This window comes from Numenius arquata, chromosome W (genome assembly GCF_964106895.1).
Source record: "Numenius arquata chromosome W, bNumArq3.hap1.1, whole genome shotgun sequence".
Lineage (NCBI taxonomy): Eukaryota > Metazoa > Chordata > Aves > Charadriiformes > Scolopacidae > Numenius > Numenius arquata.
In genome coordinates, this window is record NC_133615.1 from 19,217,256 (window position 1) to 19,233,559 (window position 16,304).

General features: G+C 43.2%; 1 protein-coding gene across 3 annotated transcripts in view; it reads left to right on the top strand.

The window, feature by feature from the left end:
• Window positions 1-10,192: 10,192 nt before the first annotated feature.
• Window positions 10,193-16,304, top strand: part of LOC141476555 (sorting nexin-2-like) — a 63,571-nt gene continuing 57,459 nt past the window's right edge. Inside the window, exons 1-2 of one of the 3 annotated variants that reach the window (XM_074165244.1) lie at window positions 10,193-10,343; window positions 12,870-13,093. Coding sequence is in view for 2 of the 3 variants with exons in the window: in XM_074165242.1 (XP_074021343.1) it covers window positions 10,236-10,343; window positions 12,870-12,987 (226 nt within the window). In the remaining variant the exon portion in view is untranslated. The remainder of the gene's footprint in view (window positions 10,344-12,869; window positions 13,094-16,304) is intronic. The other 2 variants (XM_074165242.1, XM_074165243.1) reach the window with 2 other exon arrangements.

A 16,304-nucleotide genomic window follows, 5' to 3' on the forward strand; every position in this document is an offset into this window, starting at 1 on the left:
GGTGACAAAGGATGAGGAGAAGGCTGAGGTACTTTGTGCCGCCTTTGCCTCCGTCTTTAGAAGTAGAGTAGGTTCCCTGAGTACCCAGACCCCTGTGCTAGCAGACAGGGGCAGAGAGCAGAATGAAGCCCCTGTGATCCAAGGGGAAATGGTGAGGGACCTGCTCCAGCACCTGGATATAAACAAGTCTATGGGGCCAGATGGGATCCACCCGAGGGTACTGAGGGAGCTGGCGGAAGTGCTCACTGAGCCACTTTCCATCATTTACCAGCAGTCCTGGCAAACCGGGGAGGTCCCAGCTGACTGGCATCTAGCAAATATGATGCCCATCCACAAGAAGGGTCGGAAGGAGGATCTGGGGAACTACAAGCCTGTCAGTCTGACCTCGGTGCCTGGGAAGGTCATGGAACAGATCATCCTGAGTGCCATTATGCAGCGCATGAAGGACACCCAGGTGATCAGGTCCAGCCAGCACAGGTTCATGAGGGGCAGGTCCTGCTTGACAAACCTGATCTCCTTCTATGACAAAGTGACCTGCTTGGTGGAGGAGGGAAAGGCTGTGGATGTTGCTTACCTAGACTTTAGTAAGGCCTTTGATACAGTCTCCCACAGTATCCTCCTGGAGAAACTGGCTGCCCATGGCTTGGATGGGAGTACTCTCCACTGGGTTAAAAACTGGCTGGAGGGCCGGGCCCAGACAGTGGTGGTGAATGGAGTTAAATCCAGTTGGTGGCCAGTCACGAGTGGTGTACCTCAGGGATCGGTAATGGGGCCAGTTCTTTTTAACATCTTTATCAATGATCTGGACGAGGGGATCGAGTGCACCCTCAGTAAGTTGGCAGATGACACTAAACTAGGTGGGAGTGTCGACCCGCTTGAGGGTAGAAAGGCTTTGCAAAGGGATCTGGACAGGCTGGATCGATGGGCTGAGGCCAATGGGATGAGGTTCAATAAGGCCAAGTGCCAGGTCCTGCACTTGGGTCACAACAACCCCATGCAGTGATACAGGCTTGGGGAAGAGTGGCTGGAGAGCTGCCTGGCAGAAAAGGACCTGGGGGTGTTGGTTCACTGCTGGTTGAACATGAGCCAGCAGTGTGCCCAGGTGGCCAAGAAGGCCAAAAGCATCCTGGCCTGTATCAGGAACAGCGTGGTGAGTAGGACTCGGGAGGTGATTGTCCCCCTGTACTCGGCACTGGTGAGGCCCCACCTCGAGTACTGTGTCCAGTTTTGGGCCCCTTACCACAAAAAAAGACATTGAGGTGCTGGAGCGGGTCTAGAGAAGGGCAACAAAGCTGGTGAGGGGTCTGGAGAATAAGTCTTATGAGGAGAGGCTAAGGGAGCTGGGGTTGTACAGCCTGGAGGAGGAGGCTGAGGGGAGACCTTCTCGCTCTCTACAACTACCTGAAAGGAGGTTGTAGAGAGGCGGGGGTCGATCTCTTCTCCCAAGTCACAGGCGATAGAACAATAGGAAATGGCTTCAAGTTGCACCAGGGGACGTTCAGATTGGACATCAGGAAAATTTTTTACATGGAAACGTTATTAAGCATTGGAATGGGCTGCCCAGGGAAGTGGTTGAGGCACCATCCCCGGAGTTATTTAAAAGACGGCTTGACATAGTGCTCAGTAACATGGTTTAATGATGGGATGTTGGATTTTTTGTTTGGTTGATTGGTTGGTGTTTTTTGTTGTTTGTTTGTGTTTTTTTTTATCAGAGTTAGGTTGATGGTCGGACTAGATGATCTTAAAGGTCCCTTCCAACCTAGATGATTCTATGATTCTATGACTCAACGAGGGGGGATGTCGTGGGGCCTCTCAGTGGTTGAACCAACCCAGCCCATCCTGCATCCACAATCTACCAATACCTGTACAAAATCGCCCCAAGTAGTTACATGAGCCTGTTCTGCCTGGTCTCTCCATCGCGTACCACCCTGTTGCACAACATTACGGGTGGCTTGTATACGAACTTGCACATTCACCACATATGTCTTTAGACTATCTGGGAGTCCACGGATAAGGGGGATTCATAGATTCATAGATTGGTCCAGGCCGGAAGGGACCTCCAAAGGTCATCTAGTCCGACCTCCCCGCAGTCAGCAGGGACACCCCCAACTAGACCAGGTTGCCCAGGGCCTCCTCGAGCTTCACCTTGAATATCTCAAGGGATTAATCTAGCTGGATTGATAGGGGCTAACATTGGGGATTTCCTTAACAAGTTCCACTCATACATTGCCTGTATACAGGCTGCCTTTTGCACAGACGCAGTCAAGTCAGTGAACCCTGAGGTCTTTATCACACGAGGGTCTCTCCTATCTTGCAGGTCAATACCTCCGGCCCAATAAGCAGCTCGTGTGGTCAATGAATAATTATGATCATCCCCTATGGTGGTTAAAAATACTCCAGGACCCCAATAACCTCCTGCTTCCTCCTCACTTAACAGAATGTTATCCCCTCCTGTGAGGGAGACACACTACACATATTTAGTCTCAGACTCCCCTGGGCTTCGCGAGTATTTTTCCTGCAGCTTGGCTAAGTCAGTAGGAGACCATGGGACAGTCCACATAGTGGTACAATCATTTCCCCCTTCATTTGTGACCTCAGTTTTAATGAGCGGCTGTACGGATACAGTCTCTGGGGTATAATCATAATTGGAACCCTCCTCCGGTTCACGAGAGTCATCATCATCATGCCAGATATCTCCATCCCATGTTTCAGGGTTAGTATGCCGAACAATTTTGCAGATCTGTGCTGTGGAATCACTAGCTGTGGGAAAGTAACAGAAGATTGGCAAGGAGGACTGTAAACACGCTCAAGTGGCTTGCACGTGGGGTGCTGGAAATGCATACATTACCACTTGCCATAATTTGTTATATACCTAACCAATTATTGTGGACTTGTTAAGACCTATACTAATCATTTTGGGAAACTAATAGATTTTTGTATATGGACCTTGAGATTTGTCTCACCTTAGTCCCTGTTGTTGGGGATTTACAAATCTGAGTCACTCCCCCCCTCTTTCCTGAGAGTGGGATGTGACACTCACAGACTTAAGTACAGGACTGTGAACTAAAAGGATTTTGGTTGTTGTATTTACTATCTTAATTTGCTTTGTAATTATTAATAATTAACCTAAACTATTCTGTGATTCTATATATGTGTGTTTGCAGTGTGGTATTACCTTATGCAGCCAACTTACTACTAAAATAATGAATAGTCTGGTGTGACCCTGATGGTCAAAAGGAGGGACTGTGTGTGAGCTGATACAGGCAGGACACAAGAACAATTACAAAACTATGGATGAAAGCAAAGAACAAATTTAATCTCGATACCTCATGGATCGGGGAGTCTCCGAAGCAGCACCCGGGCAGAGGCATGCAAGCAGGGGACGCAGGCACCGCAGAGCAAGAGAGAGTTCTTATTATCAAGAGAGTCCTTGTTAGCAAGGGAGTGAGGCAGCGAGAGCTCAGACTTGCTGTTCTGGCCTGTATTTCAAGGATTCAGGCAGGCAGAGTTCTTCGCTGTGCTTCAACAGCAGGGCAGGAATCTCAGGCATGTTTGATAAGGTGCCCCTGAGTCCATCCCAGGCCTACGTTATCTAAGTGCAGATGTTCTACTTGTTGAGCACATAAGACTAAACAACAATTAGTGCGATATATGTGTTTTCCAGCACCCCACATGCAAGTCACTTGAGCACGTTTACAGTCCTCCTTGCCACACTGGTCTAGTGGAAGGTGTCCCTGCCCATAGCAGTGGGATTGGAACTAGATGATCTTTAAGGTCCCTTCCAACTCTAACCATTCTATAATTCTATGATTCTATGAAATATATACAATATATACAAAACCAGTATCGAGCTCCCAGGATAACGAACACATCACCAGCAGGCACTGGGAGAATCCCAGACTGGACTCAGTGACGGATGGGAACTGGATTTTGGATCTGGATTCAGGAACGCACGTATCGGGATCAAAGGCAGATGAACAGACAGGGTCCTCCTTGGACACCAGCCATTGAAGAAAGAGGAGGGCTGACCTTTTGATCCCTCAGCTTTTATACTGAGCATGATGCAGATGGGATGGAATACCCTGTTGGTCAGTTTTGTGTCACCTGTCCTGTCCACTCCTCCCCGCAGGTGTGACCCCTCTATGATTTTCTGCTTTCGACCCTTCAACAGGGAATATAACAAAGTTGTCTGACCTTGGTTGGTATAGCAATAAGTATAAGCAGGAGCCCCTCTGCATACCATTCCTTAGTATTAACTATAAACATTAGGGATTATCTCTGCTAGAAGCTGACACTGAAAGATATACCATTAATTTCAGAGAGTTAGAAGAGGCTTAACTGAAAAGTAAAATTACTGAACAGAAAATTGGTTCTGTTTTACCTCAAACCAGGACATGGTTTCAGCTGGGGTAGAGTTAATTTTCTTCCTACTACCTGCTGTGTTTTGGATTTAGTATGAGAATAACGTTGATAACATATTGGTTTAGTTGTTGCTAAGTAATGCTTATATTAAGTCAAGGACTTTTTTCAGCTTCCCATAGAAGCTGAGAGGGACCATAGACAGGACAAGGTGGCCAAAGGAATATTCCATACCATAGATGTCATGCTCAGTATATAAATGGGAGTTGCCCGGGGGGCAGGAATTTGTGATTGCTGCTCAGGATGGGCTGGGCAGTCAATCATCAGGTGGTGATGAATTGAATTGCATCACTCTTTTTGTATATACTTTTACCATTATTATTATTTTTTCTTCCATTACTGTTCTATTAAACTGTCTTTATCTCAACCCACAAGTTTTTTTTTCCTTTTTCTCCTTTTTCTCCCTACCCTACTGGGCGTGGGTGGGGAGAGAGTGAATGGCTGCATGGTCCTAGTTCCAGCTGGGGTTAAACCAGAACAATTAGGCACTTTGCAAATGCTGGAGAGATGCAGCCTTTGCCCCAAAGACCTTGCATTCTGTAGAACAAGACTCATTCTTCCTATTCTCCATTTGACAAAGTTTAGAAATTAACTTTAATAAAGCAAATATTAACAAAGTCATCACAAAGTGCTGAGTGGATGAATACTGTACTTTGACCAAATTGAAACTCAAAAGATATATTGAAGACAAATTTTTAAAAGTAACAGAAACAACAATAATAGTTCAAATGAAGTATAGGTATATTAGCTAATGCTTACTATCTAGACAGTATTGACACCTGAATTTTTGGAAGAATTTAAGAATTTGTGAGCTAAGTCACAGGGAGAAAAAGAAAGGCAATTTAGAAATAGTAACATAGGGAGATGGCCTGCAAATACTTTATTTACATGAGAAATACTGCTTTAGTGATTGTGAATACTCCTGCACTTGGTTAAATGACTGGCCTGCAAGAATAAGGGGTTGGACTAAATGATCTCCAGAGGTTCCTTCCAACCCCATATCATTCTGTGAATAGGACATAATTCTTCTAATCCTCACTCCCTGAGAAAGATCTTATCTTAAACCAAGTAAGCAGCTGCGCTTTATCTATTTGAGTTCTGTTGAAAGAAATTAGATTACTCAGGATAATATTAGGAAAATCTCATTCCCTAACTATTGAACCAAACAGTCTTTATAGTATGGAATTGTATGAACTTTAAGAGAGATATATATAGTTTACATTATATACTGTACAGTCATGGTTAAGTAAGCATGACCAAAGGACCCAGCTCATTGCAAGTAGGACAACCCCCACCCTGAAGAGTAAAGGATACCCCCGGACAACCGAGATATAACACCAGCATCCTAGCCCCTCTAACACCTCTGTGAAACTCTCATTATCTGGCATCATAGATAAGTAACTGTAGCAAGACTGACTCTAGGGATGTTTAGATCAAGAAAGAAGCAGATGGATGATTATAGTTGCTTTGCAAAACAGCAGTGTGTGTGTTAAGTAGCGATTGGTCAAATCACGTTGTACCTGAATGCTTGAAACATAAGAACCATGTGTAAAACCACAGAGTGCCCCAATTTGAATGGGACACCTCATGCGCATTCTTGTAATTCTATACTTTGCATCCTAGTCTCTCTCCTCAGTTGGCACAGGCCAGTTTCAAAATTTTTGTGACAACAACAGCCATATATATGAAATATTCGGGGACATAGACTTTGCGTTCTATGAGAACGAAGACTTTGTTGGACTTAAACAGAAATTACCAGCTTTATGTGCAGAAAATCCCGTAGCCAGAGGTCGATGTTCACAAAGGAGACAGAGGAGTCCTCAAAAAGACTTCATTCAAATAAAGGGAGAGTCCACTGGGCCATTCCCCTGTGGGGTCTCTCAATTTTCCGGAGGACGCAGCCTCCATTTTATCCTAATTCCCCAGCCACATGTAACCCTCTTCCTTTCCCCATTGGCTGAGGTACTTGGAAGGTACAGACTTCTCGATCTGCCTATTACATAAAAGTGTAACTTTTACGGTTTTATAATTGTCTAACTTCTGCATTTTCAGTTAATTCCCCTATATTTCGGTTATCTCAGTCCTGCAGCTTCAATTAACTCTCCTATTCTTTTGGATATCTCACTCCAGTAATTTCAGTTAACTTCTCTGTTTGTGGAGACACTCTTATCCCTATCTTATCATTTATTAAACTATTTTATCACAGTAACAATTTCAAATCACAGCTACCGGCAAACATCCAACTTCTCACAGAATCACATGGGGTTGGAAGGGACCTCTGGAGATCATCTAGTCCAACCCCCCTGCCAAAGCAGGTCCACCTAGAGCAGGTTGCACAGGAACATATCCAGGCGAGTTTTGAATGTCTCCAGAGAAGGAGACTCCACCACCTCCCTGGGCAGCCTATTCCATTGCTCTGCCACCCTCAAAGTAAAGAAGTTCCTCCTCATGTTTAAATGGAACTTCTTACGTTCAAGTTTGTGCCCATTTCACAGAATCACCTAGGTTGGAAGGGACCTTTTAAGATCATCTAGTCCAACCAATAAAAAAAAAAAAAAAAACCACAAAAAAAACCCCACACACACACCCCACCACACCACCCAACACTAATCCATATTCCCAAGGACCATGTCAACTCCTCTCTTGAATACCTCCAGGGATGGTGCCTCAACCACCTCCCTGGGCAGCCCATTCCAATGCCTGATAACCCTTTCAGTAAAGAAATATTTCCTAATATCTAACCTGAACTTCCCCTGGCATAACTTGAGGCCATTACCCCTTGTCCTATCATCTGTAACTTGGGAGAAGAGACCGACCCCCGCCTCTCTACAGCCTCCTTTCAGGGAGTTGTAGAGAGCGATAAGGTCTCCCCTCAGTCTCCTCTTCCCCAGACTGAACAACCCCAGCTCCCTCAGCCTCTCTTCGTAAGACTTGTGCTCCAGACCCCTCACCAGCTTCGTTGCCCTTCTCTGGACCTGCTCCAGCACCTCAATGTCTTTCCTGTGGTAGGGGGCCCAAAGCTGGACGCAGTACTCGAGGTGGGGTCTCACCAGTGCCGAGTACAGGGGGACGATCACCTCTCGGGTCCTACTCACCACACTGTTCTTGATACAGGCCAGGATGCTGTTGGCCTTTTTGGCCACCTGGGCACACTGCTGGCTCATGTTCAGCCTGCTGTCGACCAACACCCCCAGGTCCTTTTCTGCCAGGCAGCTCTCCAGCCATTCTTCCCCAAGCCTGTAGCGCTGCCTGGGGTTGTTGTGACCCAAGTGCAGGACCCGGCACTTGGCCTTATTGAACCTCATCCCGTTGGTCTCAGCCCATCCAGCCAGCCTGTCTAGATCCTTCTGCAAAGCCTCTCTGCCCTCCAGCAGATCAACACTCCCACCCAACTTGGTGTTGTCTGCAAATTTGCTGAGGGTGCATTCGATCCCCTCGTCCAGATCATTGATAAAGATGTTGAAGAGAACCGGCCCCAGTACCGAGCCCTGTGGGACACCACTCGTGACCGGTCGCCAACTGGACTTCATTCCATTCACCACCACTGTCTGGGCCCGGCCCTCCAGCCAGTTTTTAACCCAGTGGAGAGTATACCCATCTAAGCCATGAGCATCCAGTTTCTCCAGCAGAATACTGTGGGACACTGTATCAAAGGCCTTGCTAAAGTCTAGGTAGATAACATCCACAGCCTTTCCCTCATCCACCAAGTGAGTCACTTTGTCATAGAAGGAGATCAGATTTCCTCTTGTCCTGTTCACTGGGCACCAGTGAAAAAAGACTGGCCCCATCCTCTTGACACCCTCCCTTTAAGTATTTATAGGTGTTGATCAGATCCCCCCTCAGTCTTCTCTTCTCTAGACTACCTTGCCCCACCCTACACTTGCCTTTATTGAAGTACATCAGGTTCCTCTCTGCCCAACTCTCCAGCCTGTACAGGTCTCCCTGTATGGCAGCCTAGCCTTCTAGTGTGTCAGCCACCCCTCCCAGTTTTGTATCGTCAGCAAACTTGCTGGGGGTACATTCCATCCCTTCATCCAGGTCACTGATGAATATATTGAAGAGGACTGGACCCAGTACCGAACCCTGAGGAACTCCACTTGTTACAGACCTCCAACTAGATTCTGTGCCCCTAATAACAACCCTCTGAACTCTGTCTTTCAGCCAGTTTTCAATCCACCTCACTGTCCATTCATCTAACCCACACTTCCTAAGCTTACCTATGAGGATGCTGTGGGAGACTGTGTCAAAAGCCTTGCTGAAGTCAAGGTAGACAACATCCACCGCCCTCCCCTCATCTATCCAACCACTCATGCCATCATAGAAGGCTATCAGGTTAGTCAGACATGACTTTCCCTTGGTGAATCCATGTTGACTACTTCTAATAGCTTGCTTTTCCTCCACATGCTTTGAGGTGACGCCCAGAATGAGTCATTCCATCATCCTTCCAAGGATGGAGGTGAGGCTGACCGGCCTGTAGTTTCCCAGGTCCTCCTTCTTGCCCTTTTTGAAGACTGGGATGGCATTGGCTTTCCTCCAGTCCTTGGGCACCTCGCCTGTTCTCCAGGACCTTTCGAAGATGATGGAGAGCGGCCCAGCAATGACTTCTGCCAGCTCCCTCAGCACTCGCGGGTGCATCCCATCAGGACCCATGGACTTGCGGGTATCCAGTGTACTTAACTGCTCCTTAACTTGGTCTACCTGCACCAAGGGAAGGGCTTCCTTTGTCCAGACTTTCTCTGATTCTTCCAAATTCTGTGGCTCCTGAGGGCTGGCCTGAGCAGTAAAGACTGAAGCAAAGAAGGCATTCAGCAACTCCGCCTTCTCTGCATCCTCTGTCACCATGGCACCCGTCTCATTCCACAGTGGGCCCACATTTTCTCTCGTTTTCCTTTTGCCTCTGATATACTTGAAAAAACCCTTCTTGTTTAGTTTGACATCCCTTGCCAATTTTAATTCCAAGGAGGCCTTGGCTTTCCTTGTTTCATCCCTGCATACTCTAACGGCATTCTTATAATCTTCCCAAGCAGTCAGTCCCATCTTCCACTCAGTGTAAACTTCCTTCTTGCAGTTCCACTGAGTTTTTTCAGAAGCTCCCTGCTCAGCCACGCAGGTCTCCTACTTCCCCTGCCTGATTTCTTGCTCTTAGGGCTTCTCAATTTATCTAGATGCCCTAACGTGGCGCACCTACAGCTGTCTCCTTTCACAAGAAGGGGAGGGAAACTAAAAGCCAGGCAAGTTACCTACAGTGATGTACTGTTAACGATGTAACCCAACTGATGGGGGAATTTACATCTACAGGTTTGCTCATACCAGACAAGTCAATCCCAGCCAGGCCTAGGCAGGTACACAGCCACCCCAGTGCCTCCACAGAATCCACCCCGGGCAAGGACAAAAGGTTGCTCCGCGGGCGCGCAACCACACACACCACACCCCCCCCCGCCCCGCGACGGAGCCCGCGGGCCCAAGGGAAGGCAGACGTCGGCAAGCACGGGCACTCACATTCACAACCCTCTCCCCCTATTTCTCCGTTCCCGTCTTGCCCTATAAAGAGAAACCCCGGAGGGGTTGGGCGGAGGAAGGCGGACACACACAACCCCAACAATGCGAGAGGCTGACACCTCCCCAGTCCAACCGCGGAGATACTCGCCCACAGCAGCAGGAAAAAAGCGAGCTGCAGCAATGCAGTCTTACATACTACCTTTTTTTTCCCCCACCTCCCTTCCTAGCTCTTCCAATCACGTGGCGCGAGGAGGCGGGGGTCGGGGTGTCACGTGAGAGCAAGAGGCTGGGGCTGGTGACCCAGGCTGGAGGGGAAGATGGCGGCGAAGAGAGAGATTTCGTTATTGGTGGGTGTACGATCCGCCGACTTCGAGGTGCTGGAGGATGACAACAACGTCTTTGCTAGCCCTGTGTCCACTTTGGAGGTGAGAGCCCGTTCGTCTTGCAGCCGCCCTCGTTCCTTCCCTGGTGCAGTCTATTACCGTGAGGCCCAGCTGTTTCCCAGACCCCTGTGGTGGATTGTGATCGTGCTGGTCCCCATCGTGCCCTCCTTGACTATTGGGGGTCCCTTTCCACCCCCATCTCGGCCTCGAGCTGCGGCCCTCGCCGCTCTCTTTTCTGGGAGCATCGGCTCCTTGGTCTTTGTGTTTTGGTGGGGAGAGTCACCTCGCCAGGGGCCTTCTGGGGCCCTCAGCCCCACATGGACTCGGTCGTTCCCCTGAATTGAAGTCTTTCTCCTGTCAAAAAAAAACCAACAAAAAAACACCACGGAAAAGCCTTTCTCCAAGTATCACACCTGCAATTGTTCAGAGAAATCAAGAGTCTAAAAACATATGGTGAATATATCTATAAACCACTCTCGCTTTCCATGTCAGGAGTCTAATAAAAAAAGCCCACTACAACTGAATGTGTAAATACTTCTTAGTTCTGAAAAATGCTCGTGTGTTCATTAAAGCAGGAACTTTTTTTGAAGTTGTGGCCGTGTTTCACCTGTGCTAGTCTCTTATAGAAAAACTTTGTTCTCCCTGTACACAGTTATCCATTTAAAAATAAAATTTTTTGTGTTCCTCTCTTCCTTAAGTTTCCTGTCCCTAACCTTTACAGTCATAGGATCAGTGTGTATTTTTTTGTTTTGCTCTGACTGTTGCCTGCCCTTAAAAAGGTCAGTAAGTAAAGAGGCTCTTAAATGTGTTTTTTAAAGACACTTGCTTTCTCTGAAGTAGCTTTAAAAGTTTTGTTTATTTATTTTCTTTTTATAGATAATCTGTGCAATGCTGCAAAAAAAAAAATCTGTGGAAAAATACTGTGAAGGAATAACAAATGATGTGATTTGTGAACCTGTAGTTGTCAAGAACTATTTTAATAGACTTCTGTACCTCTGTATGTGGTACAGTGTGTATTATTGGAGTCTTGTACTTTCAGAAAAACTGCAATAATTTCTTTATTGATGTGCTCTTAAATTAAATCCCCAAGAGATGTGATAGAATTAATGCCTAAACCACAGTCTAACAATGAAAAGTCCTCATCTTAAATCGTTGAAAATAGTTACTGAAAACTTCTATAGCTGGAAAAACTGGTGAAGAAATGCACTTTCACTGTATTGAGTGGTTTGGTTGATAGTTCTGTTGCACTGCTTTGTTTTTGTAGTCAGTTTATTTGATAGAAAGTAGTTAAGTAACAAAGGGAAGCCTCATTGTTTAAAGAGAAACTTTGAACACAAAGAGCTTTTTGACTTTCCGAAGCATTCTAGTTGATTAAAAGAATCCTACTCTTGTGAATTTCTAGCAAATTTGGAAGGAAGAGATCATGGACGGTTGAGTTTGAACTTCTCCCTAGCTTAAAGCTAGATTGTTTAACTTAAGCGTACCGGGCACCTTAGTCCAGAGAAGAATGATTATATCATGGTGTGGGTCTAATTAAATTTATGTATTTGAGTGTTGTTGTAGTGATGTTGTAGTCCTATAATATTAATGAAGTAGCTATTTCTAAATGACAGTGGCTGATTGCTGATTAACTAGAGAGGAATCACGGAATTGTTGGAGTTGGAAGGGACCTTCTAAAGATCATCTAGTCCAACTCCCCTGCCAAAGCAGGATTGCCTATAGCACATTAATCAGGACTGCAAAACCAATTTATGTGAAGGTTATGGTGCTTTGAGAGGGTTCCTGTTTTAATCTTGAAGCTGTTCGCTTGCTTTTTGTGTGATTAATTTCTGTTCTTGCCCCCCTCCTTTTTTTTTTCTCCTCCCTGCTTTCATTCTTTTTGCATTTCACAGGAGACATGCTGTTCTGTTTTTTACCTATAATTTGGCTAAGCTAAGCAGTGGAAAAGCTGTACGATTGCTAATAATTCTTCCAAATAGCTTCAATGTTAGCATTTGGTTTATAAGAGGAGATTTTGTTATCTTACCTAATTTTGTTCCAACAAAATATAAATTTCATGTATATTATGAACAGTAAAAATAAGTGAAACTTTGAAATTTCTTATGGCTGCAAGCAGCTGTGTATTGTTTGAATGGAGTTAACTTGTACACTTAATCTCTGAAAAACTGGTATGGAGCACTTGGACACTTTTTTTTTCTACATAGAAAAAATTACTAAACAAAATCTAAATATAAGCCTTTCCAAAAGGACCTTCATAATCTAACTACATTCAGAATGCTAACAAACTTATTCTAGATATTTCTGTAGCAATTTTTCATGTAAATTAAACTTGCGGAAATTGGTTGGTTTTTTTTTTCTGACAGAAATGAAAAGAGCTGCTGACTAGGTTGTATCCTTTGTTTATTGTTATCCCATTTGGAGTAGGAAATGGAAATAGCTGACTGGGTTTCCTTTCTGTACATCTTGCTTTGTTTCTTTGCTATGAAAGAATGTTTATTGCAATACTTATATACTGATATGTGACAACTGGTTCTCTGCTATTTCACTTTTTTTTTTTTTTTTTAACAGTCAAGTCCTTTATTTCCAGAGCCAGCAAGTCTTCCTGCAGAAGATCTCAGCACAAACTCTAATGGTCCAAAGCCAGCAGTAGTCATGCCGGATGATGAAAGAGAAGACCTCTTTGCTGGTAACTGCTTTTTTTCTTCTAATGTGGCTGCATAGACTCTTTTCCTCTTGGACTTCAAGGGGTGTGCTTTTGTGAGGAGGAAGAAAACCTTTTAATGCTGTAAAAGGTAATTTGCATGTCTGTAAGGAAATATGAAGCAGTACCCTTGCAATGGAAACTCTGATTTTAAGCTTAAGCAATTTAATGTTGTAAATCTTAACCATTGTTCAACCTGTTGAAGATATACTTTCTGGAAAATTTAAGTAATGTTTTCCTTTGGATATTAGGAGTATCACTAGTCTTTGTCAATCATTCTTTATTGGATTCAATGATCACCTATTTATTTGAAGTCGTGTGATCTTCTGCAATGTACTGTCAAATTTATGAACTTGAAATAATTTGCAAGAGAAGTGACATACTATAGAAGGAAAAACAGCTGAGGTTCTTTGCACAAAGTTTGTTCTACTGTTGTTAACACATCTAGCTACTGGTTGAATATTATTGTAAAACTGTTTTGAAGTGTAGCCTTTTCTTTTTGAACTGCAAGTAGAAGACAATCTCGGTTATTGGCAAAAATAAAATGATATGTGACTTCTCTTTAGGGGTAGATGAGTCTTGTTTAAATTTTAATAGGAAATTAAAATTGGGATTTTTTTTCACCAAATTTGTGTATTGTTATTTCAGCAGTAAAAACTTTATTACACTCTTAACAATACATATTTTTGTAACAGAACTATTAAGAATTACATACTGAAGTAATGGCATTTTGAGAAGCTTATTTGATAGAAAAGTTAAATTTAATGTCCTAAGATCTTGACAGTGATGTATAGGATTTTTTTCTAGTGGGATTCTAGCTTTAGTTAAGTTTGATTACTAAATACAGGTTTCTCTTATATGTACTGTCACTGGATAGTGTGGCAGTGTTAGCTAGTTAATAACTTGTTCTGCTGATGGTAATATAGCATGTCTTGTTATGTAATAATATTCAACTTCATGTGTGTAAAAACATGTGGTGAGTTAAAACCTTGTTTTCTACTGTATGCCTTCTACCATTTATAGTTGTCCCAGTCCTTTTTTCCAATTATGAAGACTGATAATTCAGATCATATTGCAAGCTGGAGGGTATTTCTTCTTATTAAAAGACTTTTTTATTATAATAAAAAGGTGAGAAACTGACATATGGGATCAGTCCTGGCATTTCACTAGTGTAAAATTTGGTCTCTAATATTTGACAGTACTGGATGTTTTAGAGAGAGTTGTATGAAAGTTTTGATAAGTAATCAGTCAATTACACTAATTTTTAATCCTTGGTCAGTCACTACTTTGTTGTTAGTTTTCTAGTCTGTTTTTCCTAACATGGATTATGGTTGCTGTGACAATTACAGGTGTAGGAGCATTTACTATTCAAGAAAGGAGATGTAATGTTTAGAAAGTATTGTGTGTTGAAAGATAGTTCTGAATGCTTCTTCTCAATGCTAACGCTTTTCCTATTAGTGAATCAGTTGGCAGCCTTCTTTGAATACACTCCTTATTTTTGTACCCTGATGTAATTATTTTTAAATCAAGTTTATAGCATTTAGTTCTGAGCTGCTTTATATAGATAAGTGTATACATGTGCCTATTACCTTTGTTCTCAACTTATCAAACTTATATTTGCATATAATTGAACTTACATTCTAACAGTGTCATAAGCAAATCTATTGATTATTTTGCAAACTATAAAATAGTCTTAAGAGAAATGGAGAATAATTAAGAATTCAGTGATAATCCTAGTACTTTTGTTTTTGTATTTATATTACCTGATCTTATTGCCTACAAAGACTTTGAACACTTCACTAGTACAAGAAAGCTTTATTTTTAATTTGGTTATATAACTTCAGTATATAAAGCCAGCTTTTTGTAGCTGTATCTGTCTCAAATAGATATTTTAGGAAAGCAGATTCTCCTTTGGCTGGAAAATATTAAATTAAGAAAAAAGGTGGCTGGACTAAATATTGATGGGATCCAGACAGAAGTAACGTGTTAGCAGCCAGATTGTTGCAAGTGAATGGAACATTGAGAAAAGACAGAGAAATGATTTAATGAGTTTGAGTTTTACTGTGGAGGACGTTTTTTAAAATGCAAGCAGCATTCAGCTGTGAAAGCATCTGATGTGCTGCAGCTCTAATGCAACTACAAGTGATGTTTTTAAAAGGTCAGTTCATATACAGATTAAGGCTAGTACAAACTCTCAAACGGGGGAAAAAAAGACTGATTTATAGAGCCTAACAACTTGCAGAAACATGATATCTTTAACAGTAGCCTGTTCTAAACAGGAATTTTGCATAATACAGTTCTGTCCTAGTGATGAACATCTAACTTTGTATCACTGTCAGCATGTGTTCTCAAAAGCAATGTCTAACTTGTGTTTCAGTGCTACAGTGCTATGTATTCATGAGGATAACTTTTTCCCCCAGCACTGTTTTGCTAGACAGTGATGGTCATCCAGCCTTTCTGACACTGTTTTGCGATAAACAGAAACAGCGTGAGGCTACATGAGATTTCTATTTCCTTGCTTTCAGCTTGATTGTGTAAGCCTTGTTTTATAAAAGCAAGACTCAAGTTTAAAAAAAATAATAATTGAATGCAACTTCTTTTTCCCCAATATGCTGAAATTCCAAAGAAATCGTATTTTTACAAAGATTATAGGGACAGTTAACTGGATGGGAAGAGAATGAAGTTCCACAACTTCCTAGCTTGTGTTTGTCCTTCATGTTGAATTATTAGACGCTATAAAACCCAGGTAAAAGGAAGTCCTATGAATGGCTCCAAAAAGGAGGGACTCTGACTTTTGGGGGGCATTAAAAAATGTAGTTTTGCGAACTTATTTGTAAAAATGTGATGATATTCCTCTCTAGCTACTGTAGCCTTGATAAATCTTTTTCATTTTTCATCTAATAATGCAACCTAATAGAAAAGGAGGTGAGAGACAACAAATTAGAAAATGTTCTATACTGTCTTAATGCAGTTCAGAATCTGGAATTTTTGTAGGCTTTTTTGACTATACTTAAAAACTTTGCTGCTGTTCTCATGAGAACCCCTTGCTGCACTAACAGCTAAAGGCAAGTTCCTCTGTTACAATGAGCTGCTGAGTTTATCCTGCGGCCAAGGGATTTGTGCAACATAACCCGAAGGCCAAGCTGGATGTGCAGCCCAGCACAGGCCTGGGCTTCCTCAGGTTAACTGTTATGTGAATCACTGATTCCTCAATGTGCAGTAGTCTCCCGGTCAGGATTCTACCCCTTGATCCACATAGAGTTCATCTTTCCCAGAGATATATTTTAAGTTACAGATTATAT